This window comes from Paralichthys olivaceus, chromosome 1 (assembly GCF_024713975.1).
Source record: "Paralichthys olivaceus isolate ysfri-2021 chromosome 1, ASM2471397v2, whole genome shotgun sequence".
Taxonomy (NCBI): Eukaryota; Metazoa; Chordata; class Actinopteri; order Pleuronectiformes; family Paralichthyidae; genus Paralichthys; species Paralichthys olivaceus.
In genome coordinates, this window is record NC_091093.1 from 2198484 (window position 1) to 2218407 (window position 19924).

At 40.8% G+C, this 19924-nt stretch overlaps 1 protein-coding gene across 3 annotated transcripts; it reads left to right on the forward strand.

The window, feature by feature from the left end:
- The first annotated feature begins 890 nt into the window (after positions 1–890).
- On the forward strand, positions 891–19291 carry bnc1 (basonuclin zinc finger protein 1). Of its 3 annotated transcripts, XM_020080292.2 has the most exons (6): positions 891–1250; positions 8001–8146; positions 9665–9767; positions 11291–11526; positions 14419–16499; positions 16974–19291. In XM_020080292.2, the coding sequence occupies exons 4-6, from the start codon at positions 11317–11319 to the stop codon at positions 17770–17772; spliced, it is 3090 nt and encodes a 1029-aa protein (XP_019935851.2). In that variant the 5' UTR covers positions 891–1250; positions 8001–8146; positions 9665–9767; positions 11291–11316; the 3' UTR covers positions 17773–19291. The 3 variants fall into 3 exon arrangements, with proteins under 3 accessions (XP_019935851.2, XP_019935850.2, XP_069381793.1); XM_020080291.2 differs by lacking the exon at positions 8001–8146; XM_069525692.1 differs by lacking the exons at positions 891–1250; positions 8001–8146 and adding an exon at positions 3580–3972.
- The last annotated feature ends 633 nt before the right edge of the window (positions 19292–19924 follow it).

Genomic DNA, 19924 nt, shown 5'->3' on the forward strand with positions numbered 1-19924 from the left:
TTTACCTTTCAATTTAACAAGGCATGGCATACAGTTTTGCTCTGTGGAAAGCATATGTGGCTACAGCAGCTGTTTGGCTCAAACCTGCAGAATACACCTGGTACCTGGGGTCAGATCAGGTTCTCCCCACAAACTATCTTCTCCAATCTTGGTTTGGGACCTGAATGAGACCACCTCCTCTGAAGGGTTTATTTGGTCAAATTCTCAAATGTAAAAAAAGAATACACTCTTAATTAATTACAAAACTTTAGTGCCAGCTTAAAATGCTTTGATACTTCAAGAAGTTTTTCATTAACATTTTGGATAATGCCAAAACAAGGTGTGGCGGTTTGATACCTTAGGTTAAAGGTAACAGCGATTTGGTTTTTTGTCATGTGTGAAGTCCCACTCTTCCTGAGGAACACTCAACACAGACACTGACACATTCCTGACGGCACAAGGCATAACTTGTTATGGAGGCTGTTCACAGGACTGTGTTAAGGTGAATCCAGACACACACACTGGGCTGTGTGAACCGAGAGGGGCAGCGTTGATTTAGGGCATTACTCAGACGGAGAGAGAGAGGGGAAAAGAGGGAGAGTCTCCCCTGACTGCATTAGGAGAGCCTCCAGCCTTTGTGATTCCTTTTGATCAAATCTCTGTGAAAGATGAGTGTCATGCCCTCTTCCAGCCAGCTGTGAGGGGACTGCCCTGCGACTCTGAGGGGGTAGACTTGTGTGTGTGTGTGTGTGTGTGAGAGAGAGAGAGAAAGAGAGAGAGAGAGAGAGAAAGCACATGCACACCTCTATGTGTGTGTGTTGTGTGCACAGGCTAGGGAGGGAGCAAGCAGCTCCTGAGGTGAGAATGCCGAGTGGGAGGATCTCATTCCAATCCCCTGTGCCCAGTTTCAACACACACACACACACACACACTCAACATCTTGAGTAGTTTAGAGCCAGTTCACGACAACATGAGAGGAGTGAAAGCAGAGGATGTGTGTGTGCGTGTGTGTGTGTAATGAGAGTAAAAGCAAAGTGACTTCTGTTTTTTGGTGAGCGCTGGTGGCTCAGTGAGTCTGTGTGAGAGAGGAGAGAGAAGCAGAGTAAATGTGTGTCTATGTTGTTGAACAAGACGCTGCTGGGTGTGATGGCTCTTTTGCATTAGTACTAGTGCGGACAGGAGAGTTGGAGGCAGTTGTTTTGTGGGACTCGCGAGGAATGGCAAACTCCACGGTATCCTTGGAAACGTCCGACTAAATGATAATGGCTGAGGTAAGAGAGGTGGCTTTTTACTGCTATTTTCTGTCTGCTCCGGCTCTTCTCACACACACTCCCTGCAAACATGATCAGGACACGCTGAACAAAGACAAATTGGACGCAGTCCATGTCGACTGGAGTGACAGGCAGGAGCAGTGCAGACTTTTATTCCGAGTTGTGTAGATGAGAAAAAATTACAATGTTTTTGGTTTCATAATTGAGTGCATGTGCATTTGTTCATTTATGAGTGACAGTAACATGAATAGAAACATAATGAGTTTAGTTGCTCTGTCATTCTGTGATTTATCTATACTTATTTTAGGATTTGTTGTTACAAGTTGTTTCGTTGTGATTTATTGGCCTTATTCTATTTTTTATACAGGTCTTAGTTTTGAGGATCACAATTTTTTTTTTTTAATTAAGTGAAGTGGCCAAAGTTCACAAATGTGAAATGTCCCCTCAAGTCAGTCAGCTCTACAAGAACTTTGTCAAGTTTAAATTTCAATTTGGAACATTCAGAGAATACGCAAATGCAAGAATACAGAATCTTTGATACCGGATTTGATAAGTAATCCTTGAGGCTGGTGATTTTTGTAAAAGTTTTCAAAAGTCATCCACAGTGATCACATTTCTATAAGTTTGAGTTGCGCTCAGACACTTGAAGTCCTTGTGTGACTGATGAGGAAGTCACAATGAGGGCGTCTTTGCCCCAGTTAGTATGGACAGAGATGTCCTTACATGCCTTCCAAGAATCCACCAGACAACCTTTTATAAACAAAGACAGTAACTTAACTGCATGGAAGTCACTAAAAACTCTCTATCCAATTTCATCCCCCTTTTGAATTATAGAATCAGCCCCTATTTTTTACCTGCGGGTATGTCCTCCATCCTGTCGGCCCCTCGTCTGTCCCTCTTTCCGTCTTTATATCTAACCATCTGTAGTTTGCACATCAGAGCAGCCTGCACTCATGCAGTCTCCTGGCTGCAGTCTTTTGGAATGTAATTTAACAGCAGCCTAATGTTTTGTTACAGCCATAATGTAACAATTAGCCGGTGGTGGTAGTGTCGGTAGAGGCAAGCATTCTGTGTGTGTGTGTGTGTGTGTGTGTGTGTGTGTGTGTGTGTGTGTGTGTGTGTGTGTGTGTGTGTGTGTAAACAGTGCCTAACAGTTTAAGGAGAAACAATTGTGGTTAGATTCCCTGCATGTCAGAGTGCAGAATCCAAACAGTTTACCTTCCACAACGTGTGATAAAAATGTGTTTGATGAATGAGGCAAAGTCCATGTGAAGAGATAATCATTGAAGGTGACTGTCAGTACTGAAAAGTTGCATGACATTATTTTTTTATTCCGATTCTTTGTGAAAATAAAACACCCATCTTCCTGTTTCAGCTAAAAAATATTTGATCAAATTTTCAGACTTTTTGATTTCATTCAAAAACTTTTATATAATCGCAATAAACAATGACTCCAAAAACAGCATTAATATGTCTGTGGGATTGTTATAACAATTATATTTGATCAGTAATTTGATCTATGAACAGCCTATGAATAGCCACTCTTATGGAGAAATATCGATCCCTAAATATTATATTGGTATTAACTTTTTAATCTGATTTTTTTACATATATCATAATGATAATAAGTTTTAAAAAATTCTATAAAACTTAATCTATTGAATTCGGAACAAGCGCTGCCATAAGTTTACAATGTGTATTTTCTTCATCACACATTTTATGTTTCTTTAACAGGCCTTCCCATTTTCCGATGTGTGAAAGGCCATTCCTCTATCAATCCATGACACGAATTTACAGTCATTTGTTGTGTGTGTATGCATGTGTTTGTGTGCATATGTGTGTGTCTGCGTGCATGTGTTTGTGACAGAAATAAGTTTCGAGTTGAATGGCCCTCTGTGGCTTTCCTCGAACACACTGATGTCCTGTCTATTCCTGCCGCATCTCATTGTCTCCATCTTTTGTTTCCTTTTTCTACCTCCATCTCTTTCTGTGGGTGTCTCTCTGTTCTTCTTGTCTGCTACAGGGCCCCAGGGCACAACACACACACACACACACACACACTAGAAAAGGAAATCAAAGCAAGGGCCCATCTTTACAGAGTTATACTTCACTTTGTATGTGTTAGTGTATTGGCAGTGGCGACAGAAGCTTGCAACCTCGTCAGCTTCATTAGGCTCATGATAGTCCATCCGTGAGAGGATGGGTGTGTGTGTGTGTGAGTGTGTCTGCTCCAGCCTTTTTACCCCCTTCAGCGTCTCCTTGAGCTGTGATCCGCCCCTCCTGGTCCCAGCCTACCCCCTTAATACCCCCCCCAAACTCTACACATACACACATACATACACACACGCACTCAACAGCCACCCCTTACGTCTGCTTTGCGCTGCCACCAAAAGGCTTGTGAGGATTTGTCAGCCAGATGTGACAAGATTGTCAGGAGGCAGGCGAGGAAAGAGGGAGATCTGATATTAATCAGAGCGTAGCTGGAAGCCAAACTCTCTCAGACTCAGTGTACTAACATGTTCCCCTCATTTACTCCCTCTCTGAGCCAAACACTCCCTCAGAGTTCCTAACGGGGAGCCGCATACACCAGGAAGCCAACCAAACTTTGGCTTGCCTCTTCCCCCCTCCACCACCACCCCTCCTCCCACAAGCTCATCTCTTTGTCTTTTAAGATTTTTTTTATTTCCTTAAAGAAGCCAACCATTTTTTCATGGATATTCAGGTAAAGATTTGCTACCTCTTCTTGTCTGCTTGAGTGTTGAACCATGTAGTGTGTATATGTGTGTGTGTGTGTGTGCTTGGTTGTGATTGACTGCTGGATGAGTTTGAAATAATGAGTTTTTCACGCTGTCTTTGGGCTGTATGGACTCTTAATAGGCTCAAACACAGCCTGTCACTACTTGCACTCGCCCAGGCTTTTCCTGGGCTTGTCTTCTCCTTTTCAGGTTCAGTGCAGTGTTAAAGGAATGCTCATGCTTTTAGTTCCCTTTTTCTTTCTTTCTTTTTTTTTTTAATTTAAATTATTTTATGAACTACTACTTCTGGCATGCAGTGTAGCCTAAACTCTAAAGGAAGCTGTTAAATCACACATAGGCTGGATGTCTTTGCAGCTGAGACTTTGTGTATAAAAAAGTTGAACTTAATGTATTCATTTAAGACAATATCACAAGTGAATGATTTTTATCTGGTGCTGTGTTTAAGTGCTTCCTCTTTCATTGTGGAGTGACATTGAATCATAAGCTGAGGCAGGACCACGTTGCCTGCTGAGCAGCTCATGTTTTGTAACCTCACTTTAACTAACACTTGTCATCAATTAACATTTTACTACCTCGCTGTCACATAAACAACTTGGTCCGAGGCGTGATTTATTCATGAGACTGTTCTGTGCTTGTACCATGCACACACAGACACGATGCAGACGCAGCCTGTGGTCGGCGGCGGGGCCAGGTGTAGTTTTGCTGCTGAGGTGCTTTTATTGGTGGAAGTCTTCATTATTAGTAGGATATCTGAGTGGTACCAGGAGAACTGTCCTCCCACTAAATTCCTCAGTGTTTCTGTGTGTTCTGGCTGAGATCAAATATTTATTTCGTCTGTGTGTGTGTGAATGTGTGTCAGAGTGAAAATGTTTCTTGATTGCTGTGCTGCTGTTTTTGTTTTTGTTGAATTCAGCCTTTTAAATTTGTTTCCCTTTAATTTTGAATATGAAGCTGTATTCAACAAACACTAAGGCACTTGTTCAAAACAGCTGTTATATGTAAAAAAAAAAACATTTTCAAGTGAATTGATTGAAAACTGTTGCATTTTATAGAATTATTATCTTCACAGTTATTCTGTTGATTGTTTTACAGTAACAATTCATTATTTGAAGAGAGAAACCATTTGTCAATTACAGGTTCCCACAATCCAAGGTTACTTTAAAAAAATGTTTTTAAAGACGTGAATATCAAAATTATATTGAGCAAAAAAATAAAATAATTTGAATCATTAAAACTTTACACATTTGAGAACCGGGAACCCGTATCTTTTTTAAATTTCATTCATTCATTTATTTTTAATTAACTACTGCAATGATTCACTGTTTCTTTGTGTCTTAAAAATAAAAATAACCAGTTATAAAATGTAACAATTGGCTTTATTCTTGGCTACTAAATAATTTATGAGAAAGATGATAAAGATAGCTTGATCAATCAGTCTGATCAATCAGTCTGGCTGTTAGGAGAATCAACATGAACCAACTTTGAAAATATTTTTTCTCATTAATAGCTCATAACTAATGCACAAAACATTGGCAAATTATTTATTAATCATTAATTAATACATTAGTTGCATCTAATTAACCCCCCATAAAAGGTGCCTTCATAGAAAATGGTATCAACAAAATGTATGAATGTGTAAAAAAAAAGACATTTGGTTATTTACAAATGCTTAGTATTTCCAACTTTGACCAGGGACAATAATGGTTTGACAGAATCTTAAAAATATAAAATAATAATAACCTAGATAAGGTTCGCACCCCTTGGGTGCTTTTAGGAAATTCCGCTGTTTTCAACTAAATATTTTTCAAGTTTTAAATCTTACAAAAATGTAAATGGTAATAATGTGTGTGATGCAGTTCAGTGATCTATATTTCCCTGACAGGAAAACTCTCACTTTATTTCCCCTGTGCCATAATTGTCTTGTTAACTGATTAATGGCTGCTAGTAAAATCTGATCCACCCTCACTTGGCCATTCCTCAGAGCTGCTGATAGCACTGTTGTTACTCACTCTTTGGCACCAACACTGCTTGTTTCCCCATTGAGTGTCAGTTAGTGCCGGGTTGTTGCTAATTGATTAGTTTTCCACTGCATTAGGCCAACAAGTCCCTGTCCGTCCCTGAGCTGTCACTGTCCAAGCAGCTGTTCATTTCTGCTCAGTCTCTGAAGCACTGTGACTCTTCTGGACACATGGCAAAATGTTATTTCAAGAGCCAGAAAATACTTTTTTTCTATTTCTTGTGTGTGTGTGTTTATCTTTGTCTAGAAAGGGAAAAGCTTTTTTTCTGACTTTCTTCCAGATTTTGACTCAACTGTGACTCAACTAAGAGTTTTATAAATCACCACATAAATAAAAACTTTTAAGCTTCAGTTTTTTATGATTCTCTCTAAAATAAACCTGTGGCTGAAGCCAGTTGTTATATTGTTGGTGTTTCACTCCTGTGTATCTTCTTGTGTGGATAGGTGAGCTAATTCATGCACACCAGCAGATTGGGTCGTCATGATATTGGAATGCTGCCTTCAGTTCACCTCACTTCTTTTCCTTGAGCTCACCCCCTCCCTCTAACCTGCCTTCATTCTCCTCCATTCATTCTGCAGAGCGACCTGTGAGTGCACAGTCTCAATAAAGTTGCCTCTAACAGTAACAAATAGACAGACACTGAGGAACTGAGGACTGGTGGCAGAATCAAGGCACATACAAGGAGACTGAATACATGAATTTCACAATAAAGAAAGAAAAAGTTTAAGATATGTCAAAGTAGTGCTGCCAGTGCCATGCAAATTCATACACAAAAAGAAACTATACACATAAATTGATTCAGTGAGAGACAAGGCTGCGTAGGTTCAAAATGTCAGGAGCAGACGCAGTCAGACACAAAATGTGTTTTTTATTCTGTGATATTGATGGACATCTTTTGAGCAGCATTTGATTCCTCTCTTCACTTTTCAACCTCACACATTTCCTTGTGAGTTTGCTTAGTTGTCAAGTTTTTGGTTTAGTTGTCGTCATGTGACATATTCCTACAGTAAGTGGATTAGTGTAAATCAGATTATTATTCTCGAGGTCAAGACTGTAGATGAGGGGATCTGAGTTGATGAAAGTGTTTGACGTGTTCATCTGCATGCCTTTAATTATTATGAAAATATAGTCAGGAAAAAAACTAGCAGCAAAGAGGTGGATTCTGCCCCAAGTGTTCCAATGATTTATTTGTTTGTTGCGCTGATACTGGAGAGGGACATAGTCATAAATTATATATGACTGTTATAATATATATATATATGAATTATATTGTATTAGTAATTGTATTATGTTAAATAATAACAGTTTTTGTTGAACTGTCGTTGCAAAGAAAATCACTTTTTTTTAGCTCAACAACCCTTGACTTTGTTGTCCCCCCAACCACCACCACTGCCACCACATACACCATTTCTCATTTCGTTAACATATACTACCAAAATGCTAATTAGAGGATGTGAAGAGGTCGCGGGGGATGGTGGGGATGACATGTAGCAACTATGTTATACATGAATGAAATAAAAGAAGCCACAGCGTTTTCACTTTTATTTCTACCAGTGTGTTAGTGTTAGCTTTGTCTTGAAAAACATTGACCCAGACGCATCATTTTGTGCAATTAGTCTTCTTGTCATCGATTTCACTGATGCGTGCGAACAGCCGTAGCTTTGTTGTGACAACAGTAAAAAGAGGAATGGTGGAGGGGGGGGGGTCCATTACCACGAGCCAGTGTACTGTTGGTCTGCCCTGTGCTGCTATATCTTGTCTTCCTCTTCTTCTTCTTTTATATCTGTGTGTGTGTGTGTGTGTGTGTGTGTGTGTGAGCGATCTGCCTGAGATGTACATTAAGGGTAGTAGTGTATGTACCCACTTTGGGATGGGATTAGCGTAATTGGGCCATGTTGGTTCTTGGTGCTCTATAATGATGGGATTATGTCGCTGAGAGATGAGCAAAAGTGTTTTTACACTTCACCACTGTCCAGAGCAGGCACAGCTGCCCAGTCAGAGAAAAGACCCAACAGAGAGGGGGCGATAGAGAGAAAAGCGATGCAAACGGATGTCATGGGACTGAAGGCCAGAGCTACTGCACTGTTTCAAGGCCAGGTAGCTGCCACCACCTTCATCTCAGGTCAGTTTATCCATCCTAATGATGAGAGGTTATTGTAAGGTGAAATAATGTGATGCCAGATCTCAAGGACAAGCCCAGCCTCGAGCACAGAACCAAGCGAATGACTAAATGAGGAGGAGGCCCCCTATCCACCCACACACACTCTTTCTCCTTCTCCGCCCGTGGAGAGGGAGTGAGCTCCAGCAAGGAGCTACGCATGCCGCTCATGTATACTAAAACCCCACTGATCATGCATTATAGATGTGGAGGGAGAGAGGTGCCGTAGCGCAGCCACTCCAAGGTTTTCAGCATGTAGCACTAACAACACTGGCTTTGATCATAAATCTGATGATGCTTTTCCCTCGGTTCCTGGTGTGTGAGTGATTTTTTTTTTTTTGTCCATAGGCAGAGAGAGAGGGGAAGTAGGGTCATTTTTAGTGTACTAGTGCACTGGAATCTTCACTGCACAGTCGATGCCAAGTCAGCAGCTACCCAGAAAAGTGACTTCACTGCTGTTTACTAGTCACTCCAAGTCTCCATCTGTCAGTACACACGCTATGCTTCAGTGTGCTTCTCTACATGTTTGTCTGGAAAAGAAAAAGGCCATTAGTCAATAAACAGAGTACTCTGACCTGCGTGTGTGTGCGTGCCTGCGTGCATGCGTGTGTGTGTGTGTGTGTGTGTGTGGCTAAGGCACTGATTGATTGAAATTGTTTTGCTTTTCCAGGTGTGTCTGAGACCTCTCATTCTCGCTATATTGAAACACATACACAATATCACACACACATTTGCACACACACACACACACACACACACACACACACACTCATATGCTTGAGCTACTGTCACAGGGTAAACAGGCCAATAAGTGATACACAGAGGGAAAGCAAAAACACTTCAGGCAATCACACTCTCAGTTCCATGGACAACTAGACTGATTGTCGTACATTTTTCTTATAGCTGTGTTGAATTAGCAGAACTACAACCACGCACTGAGACTGCACAGTCACAGAAGGATAAGACGGCACATTTTATATTATAGGTTCCGTGTATTTTTCCTGACGAATATGAAACATGTGGATTTATTGAAAAGATGAAATGTGGCTAATAATGTCTCTAAAGTCTCAAATGTCAGAAATGTAAAAATTTGCTCTGCCTGAATAAAACGTCAGCCTTTTATTCTTGCCAGCCCCACCAGCAGCTCAGAGTTGACTCAAAAGTTTCTGACAACAACATAGTATTCAGGCAGACACAATGTGAACATAATGATTTGAGACATCTACAATATTCCTATTTTATGAAATGGAGCATCCATACAAATACAGTGTCTTGGTTTTAAATAAATTAGTCAGTATGAGCACCAGTTGGAGCCAAGGGTTAAATCAAGAAAATACTGAATATACACTAGACATACATTTATTTGTTTTCGTCTGATAGTGGGATTTCATTTATTCAAAGAAAAAAATAGGAGGATATTTGCAGCTTTTCCAGTTGCGTGAAAATGGAATGAATTTTCTTCCTCTCTTTATTTTTTAACAGGCTATCTGCTGCACTTTGGTGAACTGTAACTGTGACAGCTTCAAACCCGGGAAGCTGAAAAGAAGGCAGTGTGAAAACTGCAAGCATGGCTGGGTAGCACACGGTGAGAGCTCACAGGAAAATTTCTACTTTCATTACCCAAGTTTTTAAGTGTCTGTTAAATGAACCGAGACTGAAAACCGCGATTCATAAATCTACTATCTCGAATTGTGCTGCAAGAGAATGGAACCACAACATCCCAACCTGCCACGACGGCTGCATGTGCAGCCTGCTGAGCTCTAATTACTACTCAAACAAAACTCATTGTACGTTTCACAATTACACACAAAATTATTATTCTAATTTAAGTTTGGTTAGGATAAATATATTTGTTACACATTTACAGTGCACCTATTTTGTGGTCTTCTGACTTCCTGTCATGTGACTATTTGGTTCCAGTCCTGATATAGTGATCACACCCCACGGTATAAGTAAGACTGGTTTAATTGACTCAAAATGGATAGTAAACCTAAGACTGCAGACTCTTAATAAACATAAGCTCATTGTGAAGTTGCAAAAAGTAATGGCATTTAAAAAACATTTGCATCAATAATAGATCTTTTCCAGATTTTTGGTTTTCAGACAGACATATTATGTTTAAAATCAAAATGTCAGGCTCCATCTTGGTGTGTTACTCTTGTAACACAGAAATGTCTAAATGTTTTGCGTGTTGCTGTTTTTTTGTCAACCACATCTGTTGCCTGCAGCTGGACCACTCTCACAAATGTAGCTGTTTTATCAGTTTGTCCAACACGTTTGGCTGCTGCTGAATTTATTTACAATCAATCCATTGTCAGGAATTGAGATTGGGCTCATCGCAGAATCTTGATAATATTTTTTTTTAATAACTGAACCAAAACTTTGTGTATTTTTGTGTTGCAACAATTAATCTTCAAATCACTTTGTGTCCTAAAGAGAGAGAGAGAGAGAGAGAGGTAGAAAGGAGGGAGACATTTTTTTAACAGTCATTTAATCTTTGAGAGACTAGAAGTAAACTGTTACTAGACTGCAAATGTTATATCTCTTTACAGTAATTTTGCTAATGACGCCAACATTTGTGTAATATTTTTCACCTTAATTTAGTTTCCAAAATGATGTACTTGAAATTATCCACTGATGTAGAATATTCCAAATATTCACATTACTGAGTACTACTGGTTTTATGAATCTATGTGGCTATTTTATGATGGGCAGCAAACATTTTTGAAAGGAATTGCTCATTTATTAGTTAGCAACTAACTCACCAGAATATTTGAGACAGATTCCATTTGGACACAGTCGGCAAATACTTTAATCAAGAGCTAACCTTGTGGCCCTCTCTCTCACTGTACTTTCTCTAATAAGCCAAAATGGATCACTTATGTCCAATAATAACTGAATTAGTGATTTCTCAATGTTTTCCGTTGGGTGATGACTCAGATAACTTGGCTATGCTTACATTTATAAACTGTATTCTTTTTTTGGAACCCCCCCACACACTTTTACACTGTGCTGTTTCTTTTTGCTGTGTACTCTATTTATGTGAGTGCAGAGATAGATATAGTTTCACGTGATCTAATCCAGTCAATTTGAATGTGTGTATTCTAGCCCTAAGCAAGCTTAAGGTCCACCACATGTACCAGAGCAGCCAAGTGGAGATTGTGCACTCCAACGTGGTGTTTGACATCTGCAGCCTGATGCTGTACGGCACCCAAGCCATCCCCATTCGCCTCAAGATCCTCCTGGACCGGCTCTTCTCTGTTCTTAAGCAGGAGGAGGTCATCCAGATCCTCAATGCCCTTGACTGGACACTGCAGGACTACATACGAGGATACGTGCTCCAGGTGAGCAGCACCTCTAAAGATATGTGCTCAAAGTACTTTTTAGGTAAACAACACCTACACAGGCCATTGCGCCTGGACAAAGCCCAACACTAAAAATCAGGCAATATGCACCATGACTAGAGATGCTTTGAAAAAGTGCTACAGTCCACAGACACTTCTGTTCATCGAGGAATATTTTTTAACACATAACAACTCAAAAAATCACAAATATTTGTCTTTGTGCTCTTTCTGTGTATATATGGGTTTCAGATACGTCATGATAAACATGCTTCACAGTTGTTGGTAGGCCCATTTTTTAAATGTTTTGCCCCCATTCTGCCAGGTTAAACGGTATGACTCCAGCTGTGCACTTCACACAAACACATAAGACAATCATATCTTCTGAATCTTGTAAGGATTACAATAATGCTGAAATATTAATTTAAATATTTAAACAATTCAATGTGTTTTACCTTTATTGATTTCATGATGGAAAATCCAACAGTCTAGAGCAGTGGTTCTCAAACTTTTTACATCATGTACCACCTCAGAAAATATTAGGCTCAACATTAAATGACCAACATTAAATTACAGTAGCGTGGGCCTAGCCTGTTCAGCTACAGACAGTTCACTCAAGAGGAAGGTTTATTCCTAGTAAGAAAATGATTTATTGTTGACTGTTGTCAGCCACAGCAATGCTGTACAAAGGTGTAGACCTAGAACTGTCAATCCCCGCTCTGGACTCACTGGCTGGTTCTCCGCAGATTAGCAGTGTGACCGCTACTGGCAGTGGAGCTGCTGATTTATCTCCTGTTTTTTCTTCAATAAAACTCGGATTGTGTACTAAACTAAATGTCAGGACTCAACAGTATGAAGACACGCATCTTCCAGTCTGTTGATAACAATCAAAACAATTCATTTGTTCTAACGGGATGTTAGATTCAGAAAATGAAACGCTTGTGACAGCAGAATAAACAGAGAAAATTATCTTTCAGATAAGTTTTTTTTCTGTTGAAGTTATGTAACAAACATAAATGGTTGCAACTCTTTCTGTATACATTTCAAAATAAAAGCACTCCAGTGTTTATGTTGACAGAATCCATTCTTTTGTTTAAAACGTTTTTTTTTATTATGAAATATTAGCAGGAGCGGAAGATGCACAGCTTCATACTGTATAGTACTGGTATTTATTTGAGTACGCAGGACTACATACACTTGTATACAAGGAAATAATGATATTTATGGCCATATTCAAGGCAAAGCCTGTGTAAAAGCAGTAGCAGCTCCTCTGCACAACACATTATTAAAACTGAAGCTAAATGTTGTGCATTGAACAGATGCTGTAAATATGAATAGATATTAATGTGAATATTGTGCATTGAACAGATAAAGTTGCACAAATAGAGCAAAGCCTGTAAGCTAGTTCAGGCATCCAACTCAAGCTGCGCTGCTCCAATCATGTGACACACATCATGTGACATACCTCATTCTCCACAATCATCTATTAGACACACCCACCTTATTAGGCAGCCTATTTAGGCAGAGAGAAATTTGCCATCAACCCCTTTGCTCGCACTGCTGCTGCAGTATTGCTACCAAGTCAGAGCCTAGACGCCAAACACAAACAATGTTCTACTGCTGCAATAAACAGTTGAACGTGAGTTGTCCGACTGAACTGCCTTCATACTATATATTTATGCTCATACATTCAGCCTTTAACAAAAATTGCAAACAAATTAAAAATACGATCCTCCTAAGTGGGTTTTAGGGAAGAAATCAGGGTGGTAGATCTCAGCTTATGTTTGGAAATAAAAAGTGATCTTGGGCTCATAAAGGTTGGTGACCACTGGTCTAGAGGTATAGGACCTGAAAAACCCATATAAGAGAGTATATCATGGAAGCAACCCAGGGACTTTCTGAGGAAGATGAGGAAGGAACAGAAGAGAGGAGTCATTAAAGCATAACTGAAAACAGGAGAAAGTAGGGATTTGATATAGCAATGTATGCCACAAACTGTATTAGTTTCTTGCTGGTGTGGCCTGTTTGTTTCTGTGGTGCCACCATCTTGAGGAGGTGTTCTGAGTAGATTTGTAAATAACATGTCTTTTGCTTCAGATTTCATCTCAAACCAGAGCCAAGCCAGCTGAGGCCTGGGCTGCAGGCACTATCAAGCTCTCACTTCGATTAGTACATCATCAAGTATTCAAGTTGGACTGCGTTTAATTCATGTTAGCTCAACTAATGGCAAACGTAGAGTCAGAATCCTCGACAGGCGCCCAATGAATGCTCTGTGATGAAATATTAATCACGGTTATGGCACTAAGCCACTCCTCACTTTCAAAGACATCTGAACTCACATGTGATTGCTGCTGGCTTAAGGGGGAGAGGACCCACTTGATCAATGTGAGGTGCCTCATGATCACCCTTCCCTTACTTGTGTGTCTTTATGTTTGTGCACATATTTATTTTTGCATGCCTTTGGGAGTGTGCATATGAGTATACAAGTCTGCTACTATGCGTGTTCTTATTGAGATGTGTGTGTGTGTGTTCTCTATGTGCTTCTGCTGATACAGAGTGGGCAAACACACATGATTTAAATGAAGAGAAATGACCTGCAAGATGAAACACTGAGCGTAATGAGGGTTCTCAGGGTTCTGCTTATATTAGCCCTCCATCTGATTCCTTTATTTAACTGCTCTGCCAGTCTGTCTTATAGTGTGTGTCATCTAACCTACTCTGTGAATATGTATGAGCAACCCAACAGACACTTAAAATAATTATGATGAAATTGCTCTCTCTTCTTTCTTCCTTTTATCACTTTCTTGCTCCTTCTTCTCCTCCTCCTTCATAACCTTGCCCTCTCCCCTTTCCTATACCCTGGTGCTGTCCCCTTTTTTTCTGCCCTGTCTGTAGGATGTCGCAGGGAAGGTACTAGACAGGTGGGCCATCATGACATTCGAGGAGGAAATCGCCACCCTACAGCAATTTCTGCGTTTTGGTGAAACGAAGTCCATAGTAGAGTTGATGGCTTTGCAGGACAAGGAAGGCCAGGCAGTGTTGGTTCCCAGCACCCGCACCAACTCAGATATCCGCACTTTCATTGAGCGCAACACCCCACGCACTGCTGCCAGCCTCTCTACATCCAAAGCCAATAAGTTAAGCAGTAACAGCATGCACCACTTTGAGAACTTTATCAATAGCATGGCCTTCATGCTGCCATTCCAGCTGTTAGGCTCTGTTCCTGCACCATTTCTAGGCTCACCAACAGGGACACTGCAGCAGCAGCAACACCAACAACACCAGCAACCATGCTGTGGGTCCTTGGAGCAGCAGAGCCAAAGACGAGATGATCTAGGGCGGGATGATCTAGGGAAGGACAACCCTCTTTCACGACCTCCAGAAAGCAGTCTGCGATGTTCCAGCTCTCTCTCATTCACAACTGATCTAGAAAGAGGTGGAGACAAAACAATAGACAACCTCTCCACCACCACAAAGATTGAAGCAGAAGACTTCTCCACTAGTGACAACTACTCCGACGGACCCTCCACGCCATGCACACCTTCCATGAGCTCTGATGTAATGCAGATGTCACCTGAGGGGAAACTGCGCTCCTTGGAAAGGAACGGGAGCAGTGGTGTGGGGGTCTCAGGTGGGTGCGTAGGCTCCCTGAAGAAGGGTCGTGTATTTTGTAATGCCTGTGAGAAGACATTTTATGACAAAGGCACACTGAAAATCCATTACAATGCAGTGCACCTAAAGATTAAGCACAAGTGTACAATCGAGGGCTGTAACATGGTGTTCAGCTCGTTGCGCAGTCGCAATCGCCATAGTGCCAACCCAAACCCACGGCTACATATGCCCATGAATCGCAACAACCGTGATAAAGACCTGCGGGGCAGCATATCACCTGATGAAAGCTCTCAAGGAGAAAAGAGGCCTGAATATGGCCCACCCATCCCTGTCTGCTCTGCAGAAAGCCATAAATCTGTGTCCAGCTACATGGTGAGCCACGTGGATGTTGGCTCTAAGCTCCACAGTAGCTCATTCTCCAGCATGGGCCAGAGTGGCATTCTCTTTCCTAATTTGAAAACAGTGCAGCCAGTCCTGCCTTTCTACCGCAGTCTAGTAACTCCAGCAGAGCTTGCCAACACCCCAGGCACATTACCCTCTCTTCCTATGTTGTCCTCCTCTGTACCTGTCAAACCCATCACAGCCCTTGAACCCTGCATGACAGACCCGATACCAAAGAAAAAGTCACGGAAGTCTAGCATGCCAATAAAGATAGAGAAGGAGGCAGTGGAAAGAGATGATCAGATAGATAAGGAGAGCAGCTCTGAGGATGACATTCCCTTACATAGCAGGGAACAGGATGAGTGTGACAGTATCCGAGCTGAAGGGCCTTTGTGTACAAGACCAGGTGGAGAGGAGAAGGAGGTGAATGGGGCTTACACTGGTGAAAAGAAGGAGAGGGACAGCGCCAAAAACCTGTTGGACCAAACCTTAGATAGAGAAATGACAGAGAGGAACAACAAAGATGATAGGCCAAGGCAAGCTGAAACAGAGGTAATCACCCGTTCATCCTCCCCCTTTGGAAACAGACTGATGGAGAACCACTGTGAAAACAATTTACTATGTCAGGAACCCGATGAAGAAAGGATAGACAGGGAACATGCTAACTCACTATATGCACCTGACCAAATTTCAGAGCTCAAGTGGGGCGAGGGTGAGCATAGGGTGAGAAATGGAGGCACTCTCCAGCTCATAGACCAAGTCAGGGAAGAGGCTGATGGCTGTGTCGATGATTATAGTGACTCAGGGTTATCTCACTACGAACCCGATGCTGACCTGCAACACCACTGTGAAATTTGCAGTAAGACCTTTAAGAACCCCTACAGCGTCAAGATGCACTACCAAAATGTCCACCTGAAGGAGATGCATATGTGCACAGTGGATGGCTGCAATGCTGCCTTCCCCTCCCGCAGGAGCCGAGACAGGTGAGAGGCAACCATTTCTTCCACTTGTTCCCGCAAAGATTTTCAGAATTACAGACTGATAGTATTCAAGTCCCATCTCAAATGCAATACTATTTAGTTTAGTCAGTTGGCAAGTTCTGTTTGGTTTCACCGAGAAGACACTGGATATCAGTCATATACCATCAGATCAGTCATAATCTTTGTTTTACTTAAACATGTGAATATGCTGACAGGAAGGAGGAACTGAAATCAATTCATCTAGTGTGGTTCAAATGTATTGACTCTGTGCAGACGTCTGCAGGCAGACAAAAAAATTTATAATAAACTACAAGTACCCAGTGTGTCTTAAAAAATGTATTTTAAGGAGGACAAGGCATGTTGAGTTTTAGCTGAGCATGATTTGAGTTGTATATGTATTTGATTTAAGTCATTCACTGTGTGGTGTGTGATACTATATATTATACATATTCAAAGCAAATATTGTTTCATTTGCAGGCACAGTGCAAATTTGAACCTGCACCACAAGCTACTGACCAAAGAATCCTTCAGCCCAGCCAGCACACTCTACTTGCCCTCATCCCACAGTAGAGACAGAGAGTCTGTTTGCCTGGATTACAGCCAGGACCGGGATAGAGACCAGGCCCATCGAGACCCAACCAGCCACACCTCTGTCATCTTCCGAGGACACAACCGCATGGGTCTGGTCTTCCCCATGAGCAAAATGTGTACTGCGCCAGACAGTGCTGAGGCATTGCCCTTAGGAGAGATGGAGGGGTTAGGAGGAGGAGGGGGCGGAAGTGGGGAGGATGGAGCTGTCCTAGACCTGAGCACCTCTTCTTCTGCCCCACCCCGTGGCAGCAGCAGTGCAAGATCTTCCTGGGACTCTGATGGAGCCGGCAGTGAGGAAAGGGAAGGGGTTGAGGAGAATGAGATTCTCCCCATGGAGGACAGCGATGAAAGCTGCGATGGGATTGGCATGGGAAGGCCTGGGGGCGAAGAGTTGGTATTCGGGGGAGAGAGGACCCTCAGCAGCATTGTGGGAGGACAAGGCGGGCTTCAGGGAGGTGGGGGTGGATCTCCAATAACCTGCCACATCTGCCAAAAGGTCTATAGCAACAAGGGCACATTCAGAGCACATTATAAGACTGTCCATCTACGACTGCTTCACAAGTGTAAAGTCCCTGGCTGTGATACTTCTTTCTCCTCTGTGAGAAGCAGAAACAGGCACAGCCAGAACCCGAACCTACACAGGAACCTCGCTGTCAGTTCAGGTGCCATAATGGACCAGGAGTAGGGTCTTAAGACTGATTTCCTTTGTCCTATTTGTCTCGTTATTGTTGTTGTTGCTGTTGCTGTTGTTGTTTTCTTTTGGGGGCACCTAAAAACGCTAACCAATTAGCACTTTTTAAGTCTGTAATATCCTGATGTCATAATTTGTAAAAACAGAGAGAAAAAAATCAGGATTTCATTTGTTGCAGCAAACACAATCTCCTTTTGGAACAATCAGCTTTGTCTGCAAAACAAATGTTGATAAAGCATTACATACATCTGTATACATATCAACATGCTATTTTAAGAACAACTGAAAGTTACAGTAAATTAATTTTCACTCTCAATATTTCATTGAAATGCAGTACTGATTTATCCCTGTTGTTTTTCCTTATAGCTCAGTTTATACATTAAAAACAAAAAATGTCTGTGTTGTCCAAATAAGAGTTAAATCATGACACTGTACAATGAGACTGTTTTTCTTCCAGTTTTTTTGTTGTCAGATGTCCACATTGTCACTGTGAAGCTGTTCATTATGCATTGATCAAACGCAGTAGTGAGGTAACGTCTCCATCTGATGTTTCATTCATGTGGACAATGGTCTTCAAAAAGAGTCTTTGTTAAAAAGCTATCATGTTGTGAACTTGACCAATAAGTTATTGTATGGTGTTGACCTAATCTGTCTTTACTGTTTTAGTTGTTCCACACTGCTAATGTTTACCAAAGATTTTTTCTCATATTGTGTGAGGTGTGTTCAGTATTAAAAGGAGCCCAGCCAGTCTTCTCTCTTCTACTTTGTGATTATCAGCAGTATTTAGACTTTGGCTATATTGTAACATACAATGAAATTCACAAAATAAACCAACAAATTAACAAAAAACCTTTGACTGATCAGGGTGAAAGAAATCTCGATTTTGCTGGTATTTCATATGAAACCTGCCCATGGGACTAGACTTGATTAAGGCCGTGCTCTTGTATTGTCTTTCTTGCAGTATCTTGACTGACTGGACAAACAGCAGGAAATTATGCTGTATTTGGAGACAACAGAAGCATATACTATGAATGAGTCAGACACTGAGAAATAACAATGGAAAAAAATAATAATAATGGCCTCACATGTGATCACACCGTAAAAGGAACTGGTGAACAAAATGTTTATTAAACTGTATATTCTGTGAATAGAGTAATTTGTTATTTGAAAGAAACCAAAAAAATATACTGTATAAAATAGGTAAAGTTTACCATTAATATTATACGTTTTGCCTTTTTTCTCTCTCAAATGAATGAACAAGAAATTGTGTTGTATATGTATGATTATTTCACCATGGTTTACCGTTCTGGTTTTGCTCTATATTCTGCAGAAAAAATGTCATTCTGTATTTAAATGCAGTGGACTCGATTTAAGATCCTGTTTGTTTGTTGTTTGGATTAGTTTAAAAAAGGAGCAAAAACCCACCCATGCTGATAGGTGTTCATGTTTCTTTTGATTTAATGTTACAATATTCATTCCAATTAAATAAAAAGCCATATGTTTGCAAGTCTCATTCCTTTCAATCTTCTATATGTTTATAATTATGAATAAAATGTAGCACACACACATACACACACACACACACACACAGTTACACATATATACATTACTATGTGTGTCCTTAATTTAAGGTGGATTATTCATGTTGTCTTGGTCATAATGGCAGCAGGACCATGTGATCCGGGGACAGGACAGCTACGCCTGCATTAACAGGATTCTCTGCAAAAGATATTCTTCTTAACAAGTTGATTACAATAGAGCTGAAGTTCTTTTTCACTAAAAATGACTTGCCACTTGCATCTAGCCATCACATTCACGTTTTAATTTTATTTATGTTATGAACAGAAGTTAATTTATGTTTCTTGTGGCATTGATAGATAACATTTAAAACAATATCTCTCCATATAGAACATCTCTGGAAAACCCAAAATACCAATGGATGAAATACTCTTTTGACAATTCAATTCAATTCAATTTTATTTGTATAGCGCCAAATAATAATATACATTATCTCAATCCACATTAATAATCATCTACTTTAGAGAGAGGCGAGAGAGACCGGGAACACTTGTGCACCATCAGGTATCAGCTCAGACAATAAGAGTGTAAAGATGTTGATTATTAATGATAGCAGCAACAATTCATA

Coding starts and splice junctions, on each gene's coding strand:
- bnc1 (XM_020080291.2), top strand. Junction 9,768..11,290: donor GCATGGCTGGGTAGCACACG/GTGAGAGCTCAC, acceptor TGTGTATTCTAG/CCCTAAGCAAGCTTAAGGTC. Junction 16,500..16,973: donor TCCCGCAGGAGCCGAGACAG/GTGAGAGGCAAC, acceptor TTTCATTTGCAG/GCACAGTGCAAATTTGAACC.